General features: G+C 57.3%; 1 protein-coding gene across 1 annotated transcript; it reads right to left on the bottom strand.

The window, feature by feature from the left end:
• Nucleotides 1-3,399: 3,399 nt before the first annotated feature.
• On the bottom strand, nt 3,400-20,835 carry SALL4 (spalt like transcription factor 4). The gene is given in 5 exon segments (XM_056107474.1): nt 3,400-3,828; nt 5,762-6,045; nt 6,756-8,685; nt 8,687-9,045; nt 20,655-20,835. Coding segments are annotated over 5 exon segments (3,114 nt in total). The 5' UTR covers nt 20,767-20,835.
• Nucleotides 20,836-21,832: the final 997 nt, after the last annotated feature.

Genomic DNA, 21,832 nt, shown 5'->3' with positions numbered 1-21,832 from the left:
CCTCCAGGATGATTCAAGGGAGCTCAGGGGAATCTCGAGTTCATCCTTGACTCACTGATACTTCGGCTACGGGAAGTTTACAGGATTTAGGGAAGGGGGTGGGCGGGTGGGTTGGGGGAGGGGGGGTGAGAGCCAAGGAGACCCGCATCCTGCTTCCAGAAGACAGATGGGCATCGGCAGCTGCCCGCTAGCATTTCTTCCTGGCCAGGCGCCTTTGCTTCTTGGGGGGATTCTGCCCCTTTCCGGGATTCGCAGTCCCAGAGGGTACCGGTGCCCAGAAGCACCCACGGCGTTGAGGGGCAGTTGTCTTGCAGGAGGCCGCTTCAGCACCACGTATGGTCCCCCGCCCCCCACGGAGGCCCCTCTCAGCACTGCTATGAGTGACCCCCAGAGCCGTGAGCAACCTCTGAGCCTTCCTGAGTGTGGCCAAACCAAAATGCAGAAAACCGAGCACAAAACTGCAACTTTCTTTGGACCGGACAAACAGCAGAGAGGCTCAGGAAGTCTCTGGCATTACACACGACCCAACTGGGGTTCAACCTCCAACCCCACATATGGTCTCCAAGCACTGCCAGGAACATCCCTGAGCACCACCCCCCATAAAGGGGTATTTCTTAAATGCTAATTTTTCTTTTGGGGTCACACCCGGCGATGCACATGGGTTACTTCTGGCGGTGCTCAGACCTTATGGAATGCTGACAATCGAACCCGGGTCGGCCGCGTGCAAGGCAAATACCTTACCCGCTGTGCTATCACTCCAGCCCCCAAATGCTCAATAATTTTTTCTGGAAACCAAAACCAGAAGTTGACATTCCACAAGCAGCAGAGAATTCCCAAGGGATGACATGAGCCTTCGAAAGACAATCTGGAGGGGCTGTCGCGTTAGGACAGTGGGGAGGGTGCTTGCCTTGCATGCAGCTCACCAGGGTTCGATCCCTACTCCCCGACATGGCCCACCTAGAGGGACCCTGGGGGGGCTGGAGTGCTAGCACAGCGGGGAGGGCATTTGCCTTGCACACCGCTGAACTGGGTTCGATTCCCAACATCCCACAGGGTCCCCACCCCCTACCCCCAGCACCACCAGGAGTAATTCCTGAGTGCAGAGCCAGAAGTAAATCCTAAGCATCGCTGGGGGTGACCCAAAAAGGAAAAAGAAATTTGTAATTAAAAAAATGACCCTGAGTAAAAGCCAGTAGTAAGCCCTGAGCACTGCTGGGTGTGCCCCTCACCCCAAGTCATTCTGGCTGCAAAATCCCCAAAATGGAAATGCCAATAAGAGAATAAGTTAGAGAATAAGAGAACAAAGTTAGGAACACACATGAAGCAAGCATAGGAGCTTCCTCACGAAGGGTCCCAGCAATGCCCACCACAGGACAAGCCTCATTGCTCCTGATACCAAACACCCAAGAGAGTGAGCGGGCCCAGTACTCAAGGTCATTTGAGGGGGCATTGGGGCTGAGCTGGTTTATTATGTTACCGAGCTGTGCGAATCAGGGTGTTCCCCGATTCCCATAAACTGGGGGAGAGGGGAGACCCTCAGAGCGTGTCTCCATCACATCCTACTATCATGCGCACACACACACACACACACACACACACAGAGGACTTGCCCATGGTCCCCAAGCCCCAGCACGAGTGACTTAGCCCAGCACCAACCACCGCCAAGTGAGGCCTTAGAACCAAAGAAAACGCTGCTGGTGAAAACGCTTCACACCCAAGAGACTGGGAATTCAAGGACATGGCTTGTCTGCATGCAATGTTTGTGGTGACACACACACACACACACACACACCGGGTGGGGCAGAAAAAAAACATCCAAAATTTATTTTCAACAGACAAGACAGCATCAGCAGGTAAAACTACAGGGATTCTCCGTAGATCATACATTCACGAGGCCTCATGAGCTCGGCAGGGCGGAAGGCGGCCCGTTCGTCTGTAACAGCATCCACTCATGTAAACAGGTGCTAGCGCTGTGTTCACCGACAATTCCAGAACAAAAGGCACAACTTGGCAATAATATTTTTTTTGGAGGGGGATCCCTAAGATTTAGGTGCAACAACCGAGAGAAAATTAAGGGGGTGAGGGTGGCAGGAGTCTTTGATCTTCCAGAGAGAGGGGAAAAAAAAGAACCTCTCGCCTGGAGGCGGGGGTCTCTCCTTAGCGACTTTTCATCGACTGCTTCGGAATATAGATACAAAAAGGATTGAAAAAGCATCGAGAAACCTTTGCCGACGTCCGGTGTGTCGGCGCTGAGGTTTAAGACGGAACAGGAACACTTTGGCGGTCACTGGGCCGGAACAGGGACTAAGACCAGCAACGTCAAAATAAATGAGGTAGATAAATTAAAGCTTTCACTCCCAGGCCCTGGCCGGCTTCTCCTTCGTAGCTTCATGCAACTGGGGGTGGAGGTACGACCTCTCCGCCCCCCACCCTGGGCTTGGGGTCGCACCCAGGAAATGGCTGGGAGCTGGGCATGGACACATGCCCGCCTGTGTGTTCAAGAACAAAAACCCAGTTCTGCCAGTGCTGAGGCGGTTACCTGAGTGAGCACCCCTGCGGGTGCCCTTTGCCCAGTGATGGGGAGAGGCCGACCCCTCAGGAAGGCACTGGAAGCAAATTCCCGGGGGGGGGCTCCCCGGAACTGAATTTAAATAAGCAGCAAACACTCCGGCTCCCCCAAAGGACTGGCACGGGGGGGGGGGGGGGGGGCTTCATCCTACTTGAGGTTCCCAGGCTGGAGGAAAACGGTCTAATTCTCCAACCTTTTTTTCCTAATTTTTTCCCCCCAAAGTACATTCAAAAAGGACAACAAAAAAAAATTCTGGGGTGCTGGGTTGGGAAGGAAGCATGCAAAACAGGTCCCTAAACAGACCCCACAGACCAGTATCCGTTACCCGCGACCATTTCCGGGGGGGGCCATAGCCCCGCCCACTCTAAGCCCTTTGTTCATCAGGCTTTGGGGTCCATCCATCCCTCCCCAACATGATGTCAAACAGCCTTTGGGGCTTTGGGGGCGGGGGGGGGGGGAGACACAAGGTTGTCTATTTTGTGTGTCGCCAGTCACAAAGCTGCTCTGCAAGGCCCAATCCCGGTAAACACTGGGATGCGGGGGAGGACATCTCGTCCAGATTTTGGTCATCTCCACTCTTGTCTCTTTTGCAAAGCAGCGCTGAGCGATTCAGTGATTGCAGGGCTGCTGGCGACCCCTACTGTAAACATCTTTTGCACATCAGTAAGAAAATGAAACTGGAAGGGGGGGGGGGAGGGATTCCCCCCCCCATGGAAAAAAAAAAACAAAAACCAAAACAAAACAAAACAAAAAAAGTAACGGCTGTAGAGGTCCAACGCTGCACTGGTTTCCCCCCCACCCCCAACAACCCCCCAGGAACCGAGCAGGGCTCAGCTGACGGCAATCTTGTTCTCCTCCAAGAAGTGGGGGAACTGGTGTGGGGGGAGGCTGTCGGCCGCGGGGGGCTTCTCCACCTCGGCCCCGAGGGCCGCCTGCGAGCCCTCGAGCTTGACGAGGGGGCTGCTGTTGACCAGGGAGCTGGCGCCCAGCGACACGGGCAGCGTGGGGATGCCTCCGCCCTGGATGACCGAGATCTCGTTGGCCTTCATGGCCAGGCCACCGTTGAGCATGGTGGCGTACTGGTTCCACACGGCGGGGTCCACGCTCACGGCCGGGGCCAGCACCTCCTTGGCGAACATCTCGGGGGCCGCCGGGGTCCTCTTCCCGTCGGACCCCAGCAGCGCCATGGTGTTCTCGATGGCCAGCTTCCTGCCGCGGCGGGCCGAGCTGTTGCTGGCCCCGTGTGTCATATAGTGGACCTGTGGGGACAGGGGACGAAGGTGTTCAAATGATGGTCACAGGCGGCCACGTTCCTGCTAGGTCTGGGTGTGGATCTGGTTCTACCCAAACAGCTCATTTTTGGGGGGAGGAGGGTGGTGTCTTGGGGGGACCATGTGATGGGGAGACAGGATCCAGGGCACCCAGTGGCCTTTTCGAGCTACTGCCATTACTCCAGGTCTAGGAAATGAAGGCCGGGACATGAGCCATGAGGGCAAGGTGAGGCCCAGAGTTCATTTAACACAGAGACACAGGATGCATTAAATAGATTCGACCTGGGGGCTGGAGAGATGGTCCAGCGGGTAGGGCATCTGCCTTGCACGCGGCCAACCCAGGTTCGATCCTCAGCATCCCATATGGTGCCCTGAGCACTGCCAGGAGTAATTTTTGAGTGCATAAGCCAGGAGTAACCCATGAGCATTACTGGGTGTGACTCAAAATGCAAAAAAAAAAAAAAACTCAATTTTTTTAAAAATAAAAACCCTACTTTTGCTCAGTAATACAGATTTCTTGAAAATCATCAACAAGCAAATTACATACAGTGGTATTCAGGGTTTACGCCTGTTTCAGTGCTCAGGAATCACCAAGGTGGTGGTTGAGGGACCACATGGGGTGCCGGAATTGAACCCAGGTTAGTGACAGGAGGACAAGCAACGCGCATTTTTGCCTTGCACACACACAGCCAACTACAGTTCTATCCTGCCACCCCACATGATCCCCAGCCTGCCAGGAGTGACCCCTGTGGCAGGGGTTAAGTCCTGAGTACAGCCAGGTGTGGCCCCCAAAATGAAAAACATTAGTGAAAACTTAAATTATATATATACACACACATATATATGCGTATACATAAAAAACATTTTCTCAACCCACCAGATAAAGAAAAACAAACGCAAAATGTCACAAGAGGACCAGAGTGCTATTACACCGGGGAAGGCACTTCCCTTTCACAATGCCAAGCCAGGGTTAATCCCCAGCACTTCCCAGGGTCCTGCTGGGAGTGATTCCCTGAGCGCAGAGCCAGGAGGAAGCCATGAGCGTGACCGCTGGGGGTGACCAGGAGTACCTGCTGGTCACCGGGGAGTTACAAGTCCGTTCATTTGCTACTCCACAAATGCCTTCTGGGTTGCAGCCCAAACCCTGAGATGGGATGGGGGTTGGAGCGATAGCACAGCAGGGAGGGCGTTTGCCTTGCAGGCGGCTGACCCAGGTTCGATCCCTGGCATCCCATATGGTTCCCCAAGCACCGCCAGGAGTAATTCCCGAGTGCAGAGCCAAGAGTAACCCTGAGCATCGCTGGGTTAATAACAAAAAGCAAACAGATAAAAATAAACGAGCAAACCAATCCCTGAACAGGGTAGTGTGGGTTTCCAGAATTGCCGCATCAGGCCAGGAAGGTAGCAAGCAGAAGGCCTGCGGTCAGTCATGGGGACCACATGGTCTCCCACCCCTGGACACATGGCCCAACAGTCCTGACTCTGGCAAAAAAAAGGTCATCACAGTCTGTGGCAGCTGGATGGAGCAACCCACGCCAGTCGGCGCCTCAGGAGGCCGGAGCCCTTGATGCTCTAACCAAGAGACAGCACCTGTCAAACCGTCATTTATGCACCACTAAGAAGAGGAGAAAACAAGACCCATTTGGGGGCCGGAGCAATGGTACAGCGGGTAGGGCGTTTGCCTTACACATAGCTGACCTGGGTTCGATCCCCGGCATCCCATAGGGTCCCCCGAGCACCGCCAGGAGTGATTCCTGAGTGCAGAGCCAGGAGGAACCCCTGAACGTTGCTGGTGGGACCCAAGAAAAAAAGAAAATCCAAAGGCTGGCCGTGTGTGAGACAGAGCTGTGCCGCTGTGCCATGCCCGGGTGGAGGGCTAACCTGGGTGCCGCGGCAGCCCACCCAGCCCCCCGGAACCCACCTTCAGGTTGCCTTTGGTGGTGAACGCCCGCCCGCAGATGTTGCACACGAAAGGCTTCTCTCCGGTGTGGGTGCGCTCATGAATCTGCAGTGCGCTGGCCGAGGAGAAGTTCTTCCCGCAGCGCCCGCAGCCGTGCTGCTTGGCCTGGCGTCGTGGCTGGGCCCCCAACAGAGGGATCAGGCCGGGGGACATGGTCCCGGGTCCGGCGAAGGCACCAGGAACTTCAACTTTGACGTGGGTGGGCCGTGAAGATCGGATGAGTGTCGAGGGGAGACCGCTCCGACCTGGCGGGGAGAACACACAGACCAAAGGGCCCAGCCGTTAGGATCCGCCTGGCCTCCTGGCCCCCAGTCCCAGATCCTGCTGGCATGGCAGCAAATCCGGACCTCAGACGCCACGTTCCCCCGCCTTCGAGAACATTCACCACCTCTGGGGCGAAGGTCAAAAGGTGACACGGGACCCAGGTTCAAACTCCTGCATCTGGGGTTCCCCTTCAAGCGCCCCAGCGTGCTCTGACCGCCATACCGCGCTTGGCCTCATTTCACCATTAATCCATCATTCATCATTAATCAAATCTCAAGATTTATCTAGGCATACGGCAGGTGAGTCTTCTGGCCCGGTCCCCAGTGATCCATGCGCGACCTTAGCCCTAAGGGGAGCCTCGGGGTCAGGCGGCTACAGCCCCCACAGGAACCCCCACTGTCCTCGCTCTTGGCTGGCCGTGCTTACTGCAGACCACCCCTGGGTGCTCTCGGGACACAGGTCCCAGAATGAAACTGAGGCGTCGAGGCCCACTCACGCTGACCGCCACAAGGCAAGGCTGGCCCTCACCGCGGTGGGGGGGAAGGGGAGGGGGGAAGACCGAGTTCCCTGTGGCCAGAGAGACTCCGAGGCCAGCGGCCCTAACGGGGGAGCTGCTCAGTTCAACCCACGCTCCTCGGGGCCAGGCCTGGTGCTCGCAACGGGACAGAAGCGAAACCCCCGGGACCATCACCTTCCACGTCGGGGCGGCCGGTCTCGGGGCCCTCCGCTCTGCCGCCGGCCTCGGGAGACCTGGAGCGGGCACTTTCCGCTTGGCTAGTGGCCGGGGAGAGGGCCCGGGAGGACACGGCGTCCAGGGCGTCTGGACTGCGGCTCGGGTACTCCTGGTCTCCCGCCAGGGACGAGGACGAGCCGTCGCTCTCCACCGAGCCGTTCTCCCTGCTGCTCTGTCGCTGGAGGAGCCGGGGGCCGGGGCCCGTCTTCCCCGGGGGGTCCGGGGGGGCCAGCACGGGCAGCCCCAGGATGGACAGTGGCAGGGGGCCCTTGGCGGAGGTGCCGGGTGCCTCCGGGGCGCCGCCCTCGTCCCCGTCCAGGCCGTCAAGGAGGAGGCTGTCGTCGTAAGCCGTGGTGGGGCCACCACCGCCGGCCTCGGGCTCAGCGGACGGCGGGTCGGGCAGCGGCGTGTTGGGGATCTGGCCGCCCATGTGCATGCGGATGTGCTGCTGCAGCAGGACGGCGTTGGTGAACTTCTTCTGGCAGATGGGGCAGGAGTGCTGCGTCTTCACGGCCGCGCTGGTGCGGTGCACGCCCAGGTGCGTCTTGAGGTTGCCCTTGGTGGAGAAGGCGCGGCCGCACACGCGGCACGGGAAGGGGCGCTCGCCCGTGTGCGTGCGGTAATGCATCTTCAGGGAGCTCTGGCAGCTCAGCACGCGGTGGCACACGAGACACTCGTTGGGGTCGGACGTGGCCTTGTCGATGTTCTCCACCAGCTGCTGCAACTTGAGGGTCTCGGAGCCCGGCTCGGGCGTCCTGTTGCTGATATTACCGCCGCCGCCGCCCTGCGGGGAGGCCCCCAGGCCCGAGAGCCGGGCGCCCTCCTCGCCGTCGGGAGACGGGCCGGGCTGCGGCTCGCCCAGGGGGTCCTTGAGGTGCGTCCCGGCGGGGAGATTCTGAGGTAGCCCTAGGTGGGGGGGGCCCGCGGCCAGGCCCGGCTTGCTGTCTAAGCCGAGACTCGCTTCGTCTACGGGGACATAGGGGGGGCCGCCGCCACCGCCGGCTGCCACGCGCTCGTGGAAGTCGGCAAAGAGCAGGGGGTTGGCCTTCACCTGGGGGTGCCGATGGAAGTGCACCTTGAGGTTCCCCTTGGTGGTGAACCGGTGGCCACAGACCGAGCACACGAAGGGTCTCTCGCCGGTGTGGGAGCGCAGGTGGATCTGGAGGGAGCTATCGGTCCCCAGAACCTTGCTGCAGTACTTACACTTGTGTTTGTAGAGGGCGGACTCGTCTTTGGGCTTGGCGTCCGCCGGGGCGATGTGGGGGGGCTCCCCTTTCCCTTTCTTGGACGGGTCTAACGCCACGGTGGAGAAAGAGCCCGGGAAGAGCACCGAGCCGGGGGCCTGAGGTAGCAAGGCGCCAGGCAGCCGCGAGAGGACGTTGGGGACCACGCGGGGCCCGTCGGGCTTCAGGGCCAGGGCCGCCAGCCCCTGGGACACCTCGCGGCCGGCGGTGGCGGCGGCGGCGGGGGATGGGGTGGCGGGAGGTAGCTTGGCCGGCTTCAGGGCGTCCAGGGCCAGCGCCGAGCCGCCCGCCTTCTGGCTGAGCAAGGCCACGGCGGCCGACACCTGCTGGGACACGTGGCCGCCCAGCGTCTTGAGGGGCTCGGCGCCCGCGTGGAGGGCGTGGGACGCCCACAGGTTCACCTGCACGCGGATCTGCTCGGTCAGCTGGATCTGCTGCAGCTGCTGCTGTTGGAGGCACAAGATCTGCTCGAGCACCCACGGGAGGCTGCTGGCCCCGGGCAGGGGGGCGGCCGGCGCGTCCGCGCTGCGCTGGTTCACGGCCACCTTGGTGCCCCGCAGCGCCTGGAGCGTGACGTTGGTGCTGGCCACTTTGCCTTTGGGGACGTAGCTCATGTCCTGCGGGGGCGCGGGTAGGGCCCCCCCCCTCCGTCTTCAAGTAGCCGCCGCCGCCGGGCTCCGCGCCAAGGGGCTTCTCGTGCGGGTCCCCGAGGCTGCCCCCCAGCGCGTCCTCCCGAGGGGGCCCGTCCTGGCGGCCGGGGCTGGTGGGCAGCGGGGGGCTCAGCACAACCCCGGGGAAGTCGTCGGCGGGCCCCGGGCCGTCACTCATGATGAGCACGGGCGGGTGTTTAGTGCAACTCTTCTTGTGTTCCACGAACTCGGCGGGGCTGAAGCACTCAGCACAGCACCTCTCGCACACCAGCGTCTCCTCCCGCCGGCGCCGCTTGGCCACCACCGTCCCCTCCATGCTGGGGTCATCGCCGCCTGGGTGGCTCAGTGGAGTCCCTGTGACAGGAGAGAGAGACAATTCAGGGCATGTTCTATGAACGTTCGGCGAGGCGGTCTGAGGCCCTGAGACATGCACGCGAAAGAAATTAATGACGCACGGAGGATCACACACTCTCTCTGGGACTGTGACCCGGAGCAGCGGGTTCAGCCTCTTTTTATCCGCTGGCTTATTATAATCCCGTCCAATGAAATTCAACAGTTTCTGAATATGTAAATTAACACGGTCAGTTAACAGAAACGGAAACATAAAGTTACAGAAATGGAAACATAGTTACAGAAACTGTAACTGGAATCACCTCCGCGCACTTGGGTCTGTGATAAATGGGAAAGAACGTTTACATCCAAAGCCCAGCTAGGCCGGAGATATATGAGATGAGGAAGAACAAACACGTGCCTTGTGCTGCAGGAATTTGGTGGCCACAGAGGGTTAGTTTTCCCTTTTCCAGATGACTCAGACTCCAAGCTTAGGCTCGCCCACCTAGTGCAATGTGGGGTCCTGGCCCTACTTCCTGCTTGCGGGGGCCAAGGACTCATCTTCACGATATGGTTGGGCACCAACAAGGGCACAACTGAAGTTGTGTGTGGGGACGCAGGGGCAGGTAAGGACAGGCCAAGGGGCAGAGGGGGGTCCCCTCAAAGCATGGCCTAGGCGGCGCCTCTGGGACACAGCTGTCCCCTACCCTAGCATGTCCGGCTCAGAGACGGGGTCCTAACAGCCCTGACAGTCCCACAAGGACACAGCCCCTCTGCAGTCTCCCAAGAACAGGAAGGGCACCACCCCCAGAACACCTGTCTGGCGCCCAGAAGGGATAAGGAGCACCCTAGATGCCTGTACCCATGCAGGAAATGCCTGCAGAAGTGCAGGAGACCCGGAGCTGGGCACAGACACGGGGCTGCAGGGACAGTCAGTCCAGCAGGGAGGGCACTTGCTCTGCACACGGCTGGCCCTGGTTCATCCCCGGCGTTCCATGTGGCCGTGGAGCACTGCAGAGTGATCCCAAGTGCAGAGCCAAGAGTATCTCGGAGTGTGACCCAGAAACAAATAAAGCGCGAGGAAAAAAAATCATCAATCAGGGGTCTGAGTGGAGCCTTGCACACCGGAGACCCACATTCGCTCCCCAGAACCCCACTGAGTCCCCGAAGCCCGCTAGGAGCAATCCCTGAGCACCAGTGCCAGGAGTTAAGTCCTGAGCATTACTGGATATGGCCTCAAAACAACAGAATATTCACGGAGCAAAGGGCACCTTCTCATCAGGGAGGGAGCCGACTCCATCCCGCCACCGTGCTAATCATTAGAACAGGGAAGGGAGGGGCTGGGGAGGATAAGTACACCAAGGAAAGCACTTGCTGTGCCGCTGACTTAGCACTGAGCACCGCCAAGAGTCAGCCCGACGCTCGGTGTGGGGGTGTGGCCCCCAAACCAAAACAATGACACAGGGAACCGGGCCAGCGGTAGCTGACCGCTAGGTCAGGCTTCGCAGGCGGCCAATCCGGGCACTGTCAAGCACCCGCGTGGGTGCGTCACGAGCACGCCAGAAAACAGCACCTCCACGAGCGGGGCACAGTGGGAGGCCCGGACCCCACGCCAGAGCAGAGGGCAGGGCCCACCCTCATTCTGGCCACCCCAATGTCTACGAGCACGGCCGGAACAGCAGCACACGAGGTCTGAGCCATCAAGGGTCTGAGACAGCAAGGGGACCCTGACCACTGCCAGGGAGACGGTCCCCCAAACTAGGAAGACTGCACTGAAACACTGAAGGACCGTGTGGGCTAAGGAAGTGAGCACAAATTCGGGCCTTCTGGAGCCTTCCAGATGACACCAGATCTTACAATAGAGGGAGGATGCTTCTCAAGACTCACAGAGAAGGGGCTGGAGCAATAGCACAGCGGGGAGGGCATTTGCCTTGCACGCGGCCACCCGGGTTCGATTCCCAGCATTTCATATGGTTCCCCGAGTACCGCCAGGATTAACTCCTGAGTGCAAAGCCAGGAGTAACCCCTGAGCATCGCCGGGTGTGACCCAAAAAGCAAGACTCATGTGTGCAGATTCAGACACATGGACAATTAAATGTTCGGTTCAATTTTTTTTGGGGGGGGAGAGGGGGGCCCTTTGGGCCAAACCAGTATTGCACTGTTGCTCAGAGCTTACTCCGTCTCTATGCTCAGAAAATATTCCTGGAGGTGCCCAAGGGACCACGTGGTGCCAGGCCTAATCCTGGGAAGACCTGGTACAAGGGAAGGGTCTTCCCCACCTGCTGTCTCTCCAGTTCCCTGTCGGCAAATGTTCAGGTGAGAAAAAATGGGTTCCCACAGGGCTAGAGAGAGGACCCGAGCTGAGGCCCCCGTCTCATCACAGTCAGCCTGGGCTTAATCCCAGGCACCACCAGGAAACACCCCTGAGCACAGAGCCAGGAGGAAGCCCTGAGCATTGCCGGCTCTGGCTCAAAGTTGTTTTTTGAGGAGTGGAGCAACGGACCAGTAAGTAGGGGAGTTGTCTCACATGCAGCCAAGCTGTTTGTTGATCCCCAGCATCCACAGGGTCCCAAGTGCCACCAGAAGGGAACCCTGAGTGCAGAGCCAAATGTAACTTTTGAGCACTGCTGGGTGTACTCCCCACAAAAAGAAAAAAAGGTTTCTAAAAAATGAAAAAGGGAAGCTGGGGGCTGGAGCAACAGCAAAGCAGGTAGGGAGTTTGCCTTGCACGCAGCCAACCTGGGTTCGATTCCCAGCATCCCATATGGTCCCCTGAGTACCGCCAGGAGTTATTCCTGAGTGCAGAGCCAGGAGTAACTCCCTGTGCACTGCTGGGGTGTGACCCAAAAAGCAAAAAAAAAAAAAAAAAAGGGAAGTTGGAGTGATAGAACAGTGGGTAGGGAGTTTGCCTTGTACACGGCTGACCTGGGTTCTATTCCCAGAATCCCATATTATCCCCTGAGCACCGCCAGGAGTTAACCCCTGTGCAACCAACCCCTGTGCATCGCCGGGTATGACCCAGAAAGAGAAAAATAAATAAAAGGGTCCATTTGTATTTTAAGGAGAAATGCACAGATTGGGGAGCGAAGGGTGCTGTTTGGAGCATGTGTGCGGAAAACTAACAATCACTGGCCTCAATGCCTGGGTGGTTCCTCATCTTAAACACATAGTATTTGGTTTGTGGGAAGGGCGAGGGGGCACACAACAGTGCCAGTCACGTGCAGAACAGACACAGTCCCTCCATCCCCATGAGGGTTAGGGGGCCAGAGACTCTACCGAGCTCAAGCCACAGGGCCCCCAAATCAAAACCAACAAAAACACCCACAGGATTTGGAGGCCAGAGACAATGACAGAAGCGGGGGGGTACAGTCTACCATGTATGTGGTGCGGGATAAAAACACCATCGGGGAGGCTGGAGTGTTAGCATAGTGGTAGGGCATTTGTCTTGCACGCAGCCGACCCGGGTTCGATTCCCAGCATCCCATATGGTCCCCCGAGCACCACCAGGAGTGATTCCTGAGTGCAAAGCCAGGAGTAACCCCTGAGCATCGCCGGGTGTGACCTGAAAAGAAAAAAAAAAAAAAACCACTATTGGCCCAGAGCAATAATACAGCAGGGAGGGCCTTTGCCTTGCATGGCAGCCATTTTGAGTTCGATCCCCGCCATCCCATTGGGTCCCCTGAGCACTGTCAGGAGTGATTGCTGGGTGCAGAGCCAGGAGCAACCCCTGAGCATTGCCGGATGTGACCCCAAAAGCCCCCCCGCCAAAATCTTCCCCCAGCCCCCAGAATAAAGCCCTGGAGATGGAGAGAGGGTGTGGCCAGTAGCAATGTGGGAGGGAGTAACCTTAAAACAAGTCTCTCCAGGGCTGGAGCAATAGCACAGCGGGGAGGGTGTTTGCCTTGCACGCAGCCGACCCAGGTTCGATTCCCAGTATCCCACATGGTCCCCCAAGAACCACCAGTAGTAATTCCTGAGTGCATGAGCCAGGAATAACCCCTGTGCATCGCCGGGTATGACCCAAAAAGGGAAAAAAAAAAGCCTCTCAATTTTCCGTCGGGTTGGGCATTAAAGTGACCTTGGCAGCCTCTTCCAGACAGGCTTGTACCTGCTGGGCATTGGCAGGGCACACAGCATTGGTGATCAGTGGACATTCGCTCCTCACCTCTTCTGTTCTGGGGCTCCAGAATAGTGCTGAGCAGGCAAGAGGACAGCCAAGTGCTGTCACTGGGCCCAACAGTATGACACTGAAGGGACCCACCAAGAGCACAGGCAGTGGTGCCAAGAGGCAGGGAGTGTCATGTAAGCCCAGACATCAAACCCGGGGCCTTGAGCACACCTGGCGTGCGTCCCTGACTCCTGGGGAAGGGCAGGGCTGGGCTCAGAGAAGCTGATGTCCTGACACGGGGCGCCTCTAAGCCACCGTCCCAGCGCCCATTCAAGCCCGCCTGGGGTCACGGCAGCACCAATGGAAAACGAATCAGTGATTCCAAAACAATAGCGCTTGACGGGATCGACTATGCCGGGTGCCATTCGAAACACACAGGAGACTAAATGAGGTCCCGCTCACAGCTCAGAAGGGGAAACCAAGGCAGGGAACCAACATTCAGCCACTTGGCTTCCAGCCCCTTCTGCCCCGCAGGCAGTGCTCACTCAGACCTTCCACTGAACCCTGACGCTTCCTACCATGTTTCTTCTTAGAACTGCAACTTTCTTTCCTCTTCTAAGACCCCAGAGATGTACTGGGGGGAGGGGGGAGGCCAGGTGAGGGGGCGTGGCTTGCGAAAGTTTCCTGAGAGCGGGGTCCAGAGGGTGGAGTGTTTGCCTTGCGGTCAGCTGACCCAGGTTTGATCCCCAGCATCCTGTATGGTCCTGAGTCTGCCAGGAGTGACCCCTGAGATCCAAAGCCCAAATAAACACATTAAGCATCTTCCCAGGGGTCTGGACCATTCATTGAAAGCATTAGGAAGTGCAGTCACGGCCCCAGGCAGGGGAGGGGAAGCCCCAGGAGTCCCTCTTCCCACACCCCCCCACACGCCATGTAGGAAGAAAGGGTTACAAACAAGATCAATTCCCAGGCTCCGCACTAAGTATCCATGCAGACTCATTCCCAGGACTTTCAAGGAAGGGCTGAAAGGCAGGAGCGCAATTCTGTATCAACAACTTGCAACAACTTCGGTAGAAATCCAAGGTGTTAAATTCACTAGGGTAGATTTCTAGTATTAAGCCGGATAAATGCCTACTTACAGAATATGTAAGCCCGCATAAATATTAAAGATGCGGAGCTGGAGCAATAGCACAGCGGGGAGGGTGTTTGCCTTGCACGCGGCCGACCTGGGGTTCGATTCCCAGCATCACACGTGGTCCCCTGAGCACCGCCAGGAGTGATTCCTAGTAACCCCTGAGCATCACTGGGTGTGACTCAAAAAGCAAAATAAAATAAAATAAAAATATAAAACCCAAAACCCAAACAGTCCTAAAAAAAGAAAAAAAGATGCAGATGCACTGTAAAAAATAAAAAATAAAATAATAAAAACTAGGCTCACCCCAGCTTATAAGAGCAGCTATGCAAAGTGGGCAATAATCCTGTTCCCCACACCGCCGCCCATATCCAGGGGGGTAGGAACTTCTAGTGCCAGTGGGGGGAGCTTTCCTGCTAGTTTGCTTAATTAAAGAGAGAGATTTGGGGGAGAGGACGTACAAGTGATTTTTCTGCAAAGGGGCCACCAGGCCCCACAAAAGGGAACCCCAAGTCCCAAACAGCACCATCATCCTCCACACACCCCCAAACCCTTCATTCTTAACTCATCTTCACAGTCATACACCAAACACTAGTGCTCCCACTTTGCAGATGTGGAAACTGAGAACTGTCTCCAGGACAGCAGTTACCACCTAAAGATTACTTGGTGGGCCAGAGAAACAGTGCAGTGGGTAGGGCACTTGCCCTTGCAGACAGCTGACCTGGGTTCAATCCTTGGTACCCCATTTGGTCCCCCAGAGCAGTGCTAGGAGTTGACCCCGAGTACAGAGCCAGGATTAAGTCCTGAGCACCACCGGGAGTGGCCCGCCAAAACTTTCCACTGTATCTAACACAGCATTGCATGGGTTTGCTTGGTCTCCCTCACCATTTATTTCCAACGGTGCCTAATTTAGAAAACAAGCTTCACAGTAGGGATGTGAAGTTTCTTGAACCTTTCACCACCCTACACAGGCTCAAAGCGACAGTCCCCCGAGTCATGCCCACACAGGCAAGTTTAACGGCCCCAGATACTGTGCATCTATTATCTACATAGTCCGGCCGCAAACCACGACAGTATCAATACAGGTTTCTGTCCCTTCACCCAAATCAAGACTCATCCCCCCTTTCCGGAAACCCAGTTTGTCGCAAACCCTCAAGTGGCCCGCAAAGGTGGCCTTATGGTCTTTAACCGACCTCCACGGAACACTGCTTCTCCCGATCCTGGATTTGGGGAGCATTCCTCAATGGGGCTCCCATACCCTGATTTCATCGTACAAAAAAAGCAGAGGCTTTGGACCGGGTAAGACAGTACAGCAAGCAGGGAGGGCGTTTGCTGTAGGTTCGATCCCCAGCATCCCATACGATCCCCCAAGCACCACCAGGAGGAATTCCTGAGTGCATGAGCCAGGATAACCCCTAACCATCACCGAGTGTGACTCAGAAAAGCAAAACAGAAAAGCAGAAGCTTTGAGGTTTGTCTAGTTTGGGTTTTGGGTCATGCCCGGTGGTGCACGGGGATTGCTCCCGGAGGGCTCAGGAGACCATGTGGGCGGAGTGTCATGTCATGGGTTGAACCTGGGTTGGCCACTTGCCAGGCAAGCGCCCTCCCCGCCAGACTACGGCTCTGGCCTAGAAAGCTGAGGTTTAAAGTATCCATTCTGGGCTGGAGAGATAGCACAGTGGGTAGGGCATTTGCCTTGCACGCAGCCGACCCGGGTTCGATTCCCAGCATCCCATATGGTCCCCTGAGCACCGTCAGGAGTAACTCCTGAGTGTAGAGCCAGGAGTAACCCCTGTGCATCGTCAGGTGTGACCCAAAAAGCAAAATAAATAAAAAATAAAAAAAAATAAAGTATCCATTCTGCCGGTCGGCCCAGGGTCCCAGATCTGCTACTCCACCTTACTTGCAGGTTCCTAAACGCAGCCCATGGGTCTCCCAAGTCCTGGTTTCTAAGAGCCGTTTCAGCGGATCTCCTCAGCACCCCCCCCTTAATATTCTGTGGAGGCGCCGTCTTTGGCACCAAAAAGGTTAAGCTCCCCTGACTAAAAGGATCCCAACAGTTCCCAAGAGTGATTTACAACCTGAATACCAACTCGCCCTCACTGTATACACAAGGCCTCTGCAGTCTCCCAGCAATACCCCCAACATCTCCCCAGTCTTAAAGCAGCAGTGGCTGTTTGCTTCTGCAGTTAAAAAAAAGAAAAAAACTCGACATCCAGACCACCAATAGCAGAGACTGAAGCTCTATTTGCCCAAGAGTAAGAGGGCTCAGTTATGAACAATCGCGGCTAGGTTTAAGTTAACCCTTCCCCAAAGGAAAAAGCAAAGTTCAGAGGGATTACAAGGCAAGCCGCGCAACCCTCCCCCACCCCACCCCCACTCCGAATTTTAGGAATGTTATCTCTCTGCATCAGTTATCCAATAAGTTGGAAGAATGTGGTAAACCCAGCAGGCGTCCTACATTCAATCACTGCCAAATGGATAGAAAATACTCTTACTATTGTATGGGAAGAAAGCTCATCTATTAGGGGCCAATTGGATGCTGAAAATGCTTTAAAAAAAAAGAAAACCTGTATATCTTGAGAAAGGCATTAGGCCCTGGCTTATCTCCCCCCCCCCCATTCCAATATTAAAGGAACTACAATGAGTAGATTATCTAAAGCACACAGTATCTCCCCTCCCCCAACGCAAGGATAAGCACTTTAGAGGAGAGGAAAAAAAAGGAAATGAGAAGTAAGTAAGTATTAAAAGTTCAAAGTGCCCCTTTAACCAGCTTCAGTTCACACCTGAATTCGGCAGTCTGAGAAACAAGTCAGAAACAGACAAATCAGAGCTGGAATAAAAAGGACCGCTGAAGAGCTAAGAAAAGTATTTCAAAGGGCGTTGGATCAAAACCCAGAAATACACGAAAGTGGAGGCAGGGAGGCTGGAGCAACAGTATGGCAGGTCCAGCGATTGCCAGGCACGCGGCAGACCCTGGCTGGGTTCCCTGATCCCCCAAGAAGTGATTCTTCTGGAATCCAGGAGTAACCCCCTGAGCACTGCTGGGTATGGCGAAAGGAAAAAAAAAAAGTAACAGAAAAGGGCTCCTTCTAGCCCTACACGCGGCCCCCAAGCCAGGAATGACCACTGAATAGCGTCTGTTATGGTTCCAAACCCAAAAATGATGCAAAAACGTTTTAGGCTTTTGGGCTGTACCTGGTGATGCTGAGGGCTTACTCCTAGTTCTGTGCTCAGGAATCAGCTGGAACCCTGTGTGACACAGGGCCAAGCGCTCTACCTGCTGCTGTTCTCTCTCCAGCCTCTTGCACCAAGGGTGATTTTGAAAACGCATCAAAATGTCTTTTCAACCATTTTCCAGAGGCTTAGTGCCAGAGAATAGCAAGATTTTGCTTTCCAGGGCCCTCAATCTAAAACCTGCAAAAAGCACACCTCAAAAACTCCAAGGTGGGTAAAAACCAAACGTCTTCATCATTTGGGACAAAATCCACTACTGACCACATCTGCCAGCACACAGTAGGTCTCCTACAATTGCAATGAAGAGGCTGAGCCTCCACTGCAGAAAAGATCGACAACACCCAAACGAGAATGCTGTGGGAGCGTCAAAGGGTTAAAAGCCACGGAATCAGGCTTGACGGGTCCACTTCAAAAGCTTACCCCAAATCCAGTTTAAGGACCACCACAAAACCCACGAGAAGCTTGGGCCTTCACACACCCCTCTCCCCCACCCACCCCACCCCCAACCTGGAGGAAGTCAGCCCAGCCCTGCGCGATCAAGTATCTCGACTTGTACATTTTTAATAGAACAAAAGGGGCTGTCGGGAAAGGGGCAGCTCGGCCGGGCTTTTGGAAACCCAGAAAGCAGCCCTGCAATATTAACTAACGCACTAACGAGACTTCCTCTCCCTCAATTAAACAGGAGCTTCCAAGTGCCCTGGTCTCACAATCCTGGCGGCCCGCATCTCCGCTTTCAGGCCTCGTTACCCAAGGCTAGGCAGTTACTGGAAATTTGGGAGTCCTAATTGTTGTAATCCAGCCCAGCACAAAGGGCATTTGAAACGCTTTTGAGAAAATGCTAATTTTCTCCTATGTTGCGGGTACTCTGCCCACCTGCAGATTTTTTGACCTGCTAATTGATTCCCCCCCCCCCACACACACACCTCATTTTCCTCTCAAATGCTACATCCTTCACAAGTGGGTCGCAAATTGGCTTGCTTTGCAAGAACGGCCAATGTTGCACCGCTCAGAAGTTTGCAGCAACCCATTCCGTTTTGCTCAATGCAAAAACGCAGACCGCGCAAAATTAAACGCCCCGCTCGGAGAAACGGCATTCCGTTCAACGGCGGCAGCTCGCTACCACAGTCTGGGGCCGAGGGATTCTTCCCGAGAGCCCCCAAAGACTGCGCAGCGACTACGGGGCGCGGGCAGGGACGCGGAAGCTCCAGGCCCGCGTGCCCAGGGGCGCCCGTCGGGGCTCACCCCACCCCATCAGGTGTGCGCCGTACCTGCGCGGGGACCCGCCTCTCAGCACATGGCGCAGCTCCAGGCGGGGCCTGCAGGGGGCACCCGCGCGCAACGCGGCCGTCCGCTCCAATCCCAGCGATCAATAGCGACCCCCTCCGCCCCCCACCCCAGCGTGGAGGGGGCGCACGGCCCGGCCGGCGGATCCCGACGCCGCTCGGCCCCGCAGATCCCAAACTCCAGCCAGACTCCATCCGAGAAGCCCCCCCGACTCCCCGCCCCGTCCGGCGCATCCAGCTCCCCGCTAAAGGTGCCCGATACCACCCAGAGCCCGGCTGGTGCGCGCCCACCCAATATGTAGGGGCAGGGGGGGAAGGGGAGGTCAGGGCAGGATCAGGGGAGGGGTCAGCCGGGAGCTCGCCCCTCCTCTCGGGAGGAAGCCGGCGGGGGAGGGTTAACCCTTTTGTTCCAGGTGGGCCCCGCGAAGAAACTCTCCACGGCTCCCCCCCCCACCCCGGGCACAAAGGGCTCTTCCCCCGGGGCCTCGGGCGCCCGGAAAACGCTCCACCCCCCCCCCACCCAAGCCGAACCCTCGACCCCCGAGCAAGATGTTCATTTGCAGGGAAATAAGGGCTCCCCAGACCTAGTCAATAAATTAAAAAAAAAAAAAAACAGGGGGCGATTTATTACTGCTCAGGCGCTCCCCCGGTGGGAGGAAAAAAAATAAAAAGGTGGGGAGGACACAGTAGCGCGCCCCCCAAAAAGCATCGACCCTTGCAAGGGGGTCGCGTCTCCGAGTGCCCGGGGAGCGGCGGGCGGAATTAGAAGGCGGGCGGCGAGCGGCGCGGGGCGACCCCCTCGGGCCCGAGCGCCAAAGTCCCCTCCCCCCACGCTGCGCCGCAAACTTATCGGGCGACAATTTGGCGGGCCGGGCCGGGGGGCACAGCGCGCACCCGCCCGGCCCCTCATCACCCTTCCGGGGCGCGGGGCCTCGGGAGCTGGGGGTGCAGAGGGCAGGGGGTTGGGGGGGTCCCGAACTGCCGTCGACCCGGCCGGGCTGCGGAAGCGTGGGCTGGGGGCGCCCCCGGGGCGCGCCCTGGCCCGACCTCTCGGCCCGCACCCCCGGGGCGCGCCCTGCAGGAGCCGCGGGCGCCCGGTCGGTGCAGCGGCGGCGCGCTCGGGGGGTCCCCCCGGGGCCGGCGCCCCCCGGCGCGGCCGCGGTTATTTTTAGGAAGTCGGAAATCAAAGATGGCTGGAGGTCAGGCCCGAAAGGTTAGGGCGAGATCGGCGCCCCGGGACCCCGGCCCGCGCCCCCCCAGCCCCCCAGCGCCCGGCGCGGGTGGCCCGCACCCGGCCCGGGGGGACGACGTCGCGCCCCCTCCCCCCGCGCCCGGCCCGGAGTGGGGGGTGGCGCGCGACCCCCCCTGCCCCTTCCCGAGCGGGGGTGCCCAGCCGGGGTGCTCCCGATGCCCCCTGAAACCTAGAGCAGCCCCCCGAAGAGAGAAGGGGACCCCCGGGATCTCTTTTTTTTTTTTTTACAAGCGGCGCCAGCGAGGGAGGAGGGGGGGCGAACCTAAGTTACAAGTTGGGGGGGAAGGTTAGGGGTGAGGGGAGTGGAACCAATTAAGAGAGGGGCAGAGGACAAGGACAAGGAACTTTCGGGAACAGGAGAGGGTGGGGGGGGTCCACTTTACAATAAGCGCAGATCCACCCCAACCCCCACGCCACCCACCCACCCACCCACCCAAGGCAAACTTTGAAGCGGGGAGAAAAGTGCAAAACGCACCGGGGCGCGGGGCCCGGGAGGACGCGCTCCGGGCGACCCCCTCCTCCCGGCCGGCGCCCCCCAGATCTGGGCCGCGGGGGTCCCGCGCGCGTCCCGAGCGAGCCCGCCCGCCCGCCCGCCCCGGCGTGCGCCCCGGCCCCGCTCACCCGGCTCCCCCGCCGCCGGCGCCGTCTCTGCGGGCTCGGCGGGCGGCTGCTGCGCGCCCTGGTCCTCGTCGGAGTTGATGTGTTGGGGTTTCGCCTGCTTGCGCCTCGACATGGTGCGAGCATGGGGGCGCCGGGAGAGCCGCGAGGATTTGCCCACTCCGCCACAAATTCCTGGAGTTGGGAAATGTACCCCCCTCCGGCCGGAACGCGCATGTCCCAGTAATTATTATTATCAATAATGCATTGCGATTTATCATGAGCCCTGACAGCTGATTGGCCTGGGTCCAAGACCTCAGAGATCATTTAAATAAACCCTCATTGATCAGGGAGGGGCGAGGCATGCTGGGCCTTGTAGTCCGGCCGGGCCGGCGACAAAGGCGTGTTCATCTCGGGAGCGCAACTAATTAGCATCCGGGCTCACATTGGCTGCGTCGGGGCCGAAAACCCCCCCAGGCGCGGTCCTCGCCCCGGGCCCCGGCCGAGAAAAAAACAAAAATAGTTGTGTACTCGGTGGAAAAAAAAAGAGGGGCTTCTTGCAAAGGTTTCCGAAGGAGCCGGCTGGGCAGTGCGCTGCAGAGAATTACTTTTATCAGGTTCCTATCCGCGCAAGTCGGGAGACGGGGTCTTTATGCGGCGGGTTGTTTTTGCCCCGTTGGTGCCTCTACGCGAAAAACAAGACACAAACAAGAAAAAAAGCTCAGCTCTGGCCCCTCCCGTGTTCGTTTTGGGGAAAATATTTATAGTGAGTGTCGAGATGCCTGGAGCGTTATTCAATCCTCGTACCCCGTCTTCTCTCTTAGGAAAAAAGTGGTCTTCGAGTTCCAAAATTCCAGATTATCCCCTCATCACAATGAAATTTCTCTAAACGGTCAATCATAACTCCCAGGATTCAAATCCACCCAGTTTGGTTTATTCCAGTGCGATCCTGATTTCTGGCTTGGGGATTTTTTTTTTTAACACTTTAAAAGGACTCAGTTCTAAATACAGAAAGGGCAGATTAAAAGCCAATATAGTCCGAGATAAAATCGAAATAGCAAGCAATTGCATTTTTCCCTCATGAGCCATAAATGTCGGATAACATCATATTTTATTCCAAGGTAGTGCTTTGCCATCTCCCCTGGAGTAGCAGTTTCTTATCATTATTGCTATTAAGGACTGGATTTTTTTTGTAATTTTGT

This window comes from Sorex fumeus, unplaced genomic scaffold (assembly GCF_029834395.1).
Source record: "Sorex fumeus unplaced genomic scaffold, SorFum_2.1 ptg000166l, whole genome shotgun sequence".
Classification (NCBI taxonomy): Eukaryota; Metazoa; Chordata; class Mammalia; order Eulipotyphla; family Soricidae; genus Sorex; species Sorex fumeus.
Note: the sequence above shows the minus strand (reverse complement) of the source record. Positions and strands in the feature narration are given on the sequence as shown.